We start from the raw sequence: 3,662 nt of genomic DNA on the forward strand, positions 1-3,662 counted from the left end.
CCTTAAAATGTCCCTTCAACCCAAACCAGTCTGGGATTCTCAAGTGTCAAATGGCTTGAACCTTCCATGGAAGCAGCAGCCTCACTGGGCCCTTCCAGCCTTGCTGTATTGCTTTGAGTCAGCAGGTTTGGGGCAGAAGAACCTTTTCAGCATTTGTGTAACACTTCTGCTCATCCCCACCCTATTTCTGCAGCTCCTTCACAACACAAAGTCAGGGGATGCCTCCGAGGCAGGGAAGGGAGACAGCATTTGAATATAGGAGACCTTTACCAGACAGTCGGGTGGAGTGTTCAACCCAAGAGCAGGGTTCTCTCATCATGTCCTACAAGAGCACGGCCCCATGGGCAGCCTCAGGCGTGTAACTAGAGGAAGTCACTGTGTTGGTAAACCACTGCTGGGTCAACTCAATAAGTTAATTAGTGTCCAGAGCCAGTCAGAGCTGGATCCCTGGCCTCTGCAAGCAGGGATTGTGAGCAGGAGCTTTTGTCACCTGGGAAGAGACAATTCAGAGCCCACGAGGTGAGGCGCTGTACGGGGTGAGCAGTAGTTCACAGTACCAGGCAGCTGGCTCCTCAGCCTGCCTGGGCTCTGGTTTTTCTGTAGGGGTTTCCAGGCTCATCAAGAGGCTGCTCTCTGTGCTTCTCAACAGGCCAGGGCCCTGCCTTGGAATCACCACCTTGGACAGGAGCAATGCGGCTTCCCAGAGGAAGAGGAGCAGCTCGAGCTGTGCCGAGGCTGCCAGTGGCTTACCCATGTTACCTCATAACCATAGAATACCTTGGGTGGGAAGGGACCTTCAGAGCTCACCCAGCCCAACCCCCTGCAGGGAGCAGGGACATCTGCACCCAGAGCAGGGGGCTCAGAGCCCCAAGGGCCAACCTGACCTGCCATGGGGCCAGCCATGGGGCTGCTGCCACCTCTGGGCGCAGCCTGGGCCAGTGCTCAGAAAACAGCTGGCACGGACCCGTAGTTTGGAAGTGGAGCAGGTCGATGAGATGAGCCTCCTGAGCAGATTGTCTGCTTAAACACAAAGGCAGGTCCGCTGCTGAGATGTTTCTCTGCCCACTTACTGACTTGGTGGCAACCAGTAGCTATGAAAATGTCTCATGGGTGTATTTAGCAAAGAAACGGAGACACTTGCAGATCTCCATGTGGCTTCTCCTGTGGCTAGTTGTCCAGGAAGGGCAGGTACTGTGACTTCAGGTACCTCATGTAGCTATCCCTCTTCTAACCCCTGTGGAGAAAGTTCTTCACCAGCACGGGAGGCAGAGATCCTGCAACATCTAACCACCCTTCGGCAAAGCCCTGCTTGTCCCACAGCAGTGCTGGGCCTTTCTGCCTGTTCCCAGAGTTTCCTCACTCCAAATACTTGAGCTTCTTTCCTAGACCAATGTTGTGTTCAATCTCAGGGATGCCAAAGTGCTGCAGAATCCGCTCAGGGTGTAGGAACAGCAAGACAATTTCCTTAACAGTTGTTGGTTGGGCTCCTGGGCGCTACCCCAGTGAGGCAGTGGGTGGGATAGCATCTCTCTGGCCCTCCAGTTTGAAGCTGACTGATGAAACGACTGTCCTGTGCCTCAAGTGTTCCCGTCTCCCAGGTGACACCGGCTGCATAGCTCTGAACTCCTCACATGAGGAACCTCTTAACGAGCTCTGAATATTTTAGCAACGACACACAAATGTTCTAGGTCATTCTGCCCTCGCGGCTTCTTGTGCACTTAAGGGGGGAAAAAATATCGCAGCTCTGTGGGAAGGTCTGTATTAAAACTGGTTTTTCTTCCTGTTCCAGGGAACATCTGTCTGCCAGGCTATTCTTGTGGGATCTGTAGTCGCTCTCCTGTATTCCTCGAGGGCTTGTTACAACCTGGTAGCTGTGGCCATATCTCCAGACAATGTTCCTGGGCCTTTTAACTATGGCTGGGACAACCTTTCAGACAAGGTAAGTGTCTGTGACCCCCAGTCCGGAGCTAGCGAAGGGATGGGTGGTTACTCCACCTTCCTGTGAGGGCACGTGTAGGGGCAAAGGGGGTCTGTTTAGCTGGATCCCCAGAGGGGCTGGATTTCTGCTGTCAGCAACCCTCCACCACAGCAAACCCGAACCTTCCCCCATCAGCTGCTCCTCCAGGAGGGCTTCCCTGTTGTGCTCTGCCAACTCTTCTTTTGGGGGAGAGGAGGAATACGTCAACTAGAGCAGAAGAGCGATGCTTAATCAGGCGTGGCTGCATGCACGGGAGAGGCGGTGGGGCGGGGAGGGAGCTGGCGGCGCACTGAGGAGAATTCTCTCACTAAAACCAGCATCAGCAGCCAGGTTAAGGGTCACCCTTCCAGTTTAGGGACTTCTCCATTCCTGGTTCTGTGTGCTCTGGGAGCTGTGCAGATGGCTGATTCTCCAGGGACCTCCAACTCCTCTCTGCAGGTGCACGTGGAAGTGAGCAGCGAGGAGTACGTGGTGTTCGGAGTGGTCCTCTTCCTCTGGGAGCTGGTGCCAACGACATTCGTGGTGCTGTTCTTCCGGGCTCAGAGGCTCAGCCAGAACTTGGTAGGCTTGAGTAACCCCGTACAGGGAGGAGGAGCCCCACGGTGTCGGGGTGGGAAGACTGTTGGAGATACCTTCACTCCTTTCTCTTTAACAGACCCCAGCAGGGATGGTCAATAGTCACAGTTACAGCTCCAGAGCCTACTTCTTCGACAATCCCAGGCGCTACGACAGCGATGACGACTTGTCCCGGCTTGGGGCCAGGGAAGGAGGGTAAGTGGTGCGTGGGGAAGGCAGAGCTGCCATTCTGCTGCCCTGCGTGGAAGCCACAGAGCTCTTGGCTTCTGCTCTGAGGAGAAAATTTTAGTCTAAGAGGCAGCTTGGGCAAAGAGCTCAATTTTGCTCCCTTCTGCAGCTCTCAAGGAGCTGTTTTTATTAGAAACAGCCAGCTCCAAGAGGTAGATACTGCACTGGAGGCTCACAGAGTTTCTCCACTGGGAAGGGAGGTGCTGAAGTTCTGGGAGGGGTGTGGTCACTGGGAGCCAACTGGGACGGAGTTCTGCAGGTGTGAGGGAGATGGCCAGGTATCCCCAGCAAAACTGCCTGGGGAAGGCTGACAGCCCCATCCCTGCTCGGGGGCATGGTGAGGGGTTCAGAGGTCCTGGCCCGTCCTGACGGGTGCTGTAGGGCCCGGTGCTCCTCTCCTTGTACCCGGTTCCTCAGATGTCAGAGCCGCCTTCCGCAGGCTCGGATGCCCCGCTCAGTGCTGGGAGCAGCAGCCTCTCAGTCTCTCCTGCAGTGAGGTTAACTGCAGCCAGATCACTCGTCTCTAAGAGTCTGTCTGGTGTCTCTCTGTCTCTCCTCCCAGCTCGGCCACCCCTCAGTGCTCTGGCTGCTATGGGTCCCTGGCTGGGAACGACAGCTACGCCGTGGGTCCCCACCCCAGCGGAACCACGGCAGATGGTGCCCCTTTGCTCTTTGCCGCGGGCGGCTCGGAGATGAACAACCACCACAGCTCGTACCCTGCGCCACAGGACTGAGGAGGCCGCCAGGCCCATCCTTCCCAGCAGTGGCATTCGTGTATAGGATTGTGACCCGTTTTTCTCTTCCCTTTTTCCCCGAAGCATCTAATTCATCCACACAAACATTCCACTACTCGCCGCAGCCGTGAGCGGCACCCAGCCTA

General features: G+C 55.8%; 1 protein-coding gene across 1 annotated transcript in view; it reads left to right on the top strand.

Annotated features, from left to right (window-relative positions):
* Positions 1–3,516, top strand: part of GPR137C (G protein-coupled receptor 137C) — a gene marked incomplete at its 5' end in the record, with an annotated part of 5,273 nt that extends 1,757 nt beyond the window's left edge. Inside the window, 4 exons of the mRNA XM_010136059.1 lie at positions 1,790–1,939; positions 2,417–2,539; positions 2,634–2,749; positions 3,345–3,516. Coding sequence (XP_010134361.1) covers positions 1,790–1,939; positions 2,417–2,539; positions 2,634–2,749; positions 3,345–3,516 — 561 coding nt within the window. The remainder of the gene's footprint in view (positions 1–1,789; positions 1,940–2,416; positions 2,540–2,633; positions 2,750–3,344) is intronic.
* Between the last annotated feature and the right edge of the window lie 146 nt (positions 3,517–3,662).

Source organism: Buceros rhinoceros, unplaced genomic scaffold (genome assembly GCF_000710305.1).
Source record: "Buceros rhinoceros silvestris isolate BGI_N320 unplaced genomic scaffold, ASM71030v1 scaffold18885, whole genome shotgun sequence".
Lineage (NCBI taxonomy): Eukaryota > Metazoa > Chordata > Aves > Bucerotiformes > Bucerotidae > Buceros > Buceros rhinoceros.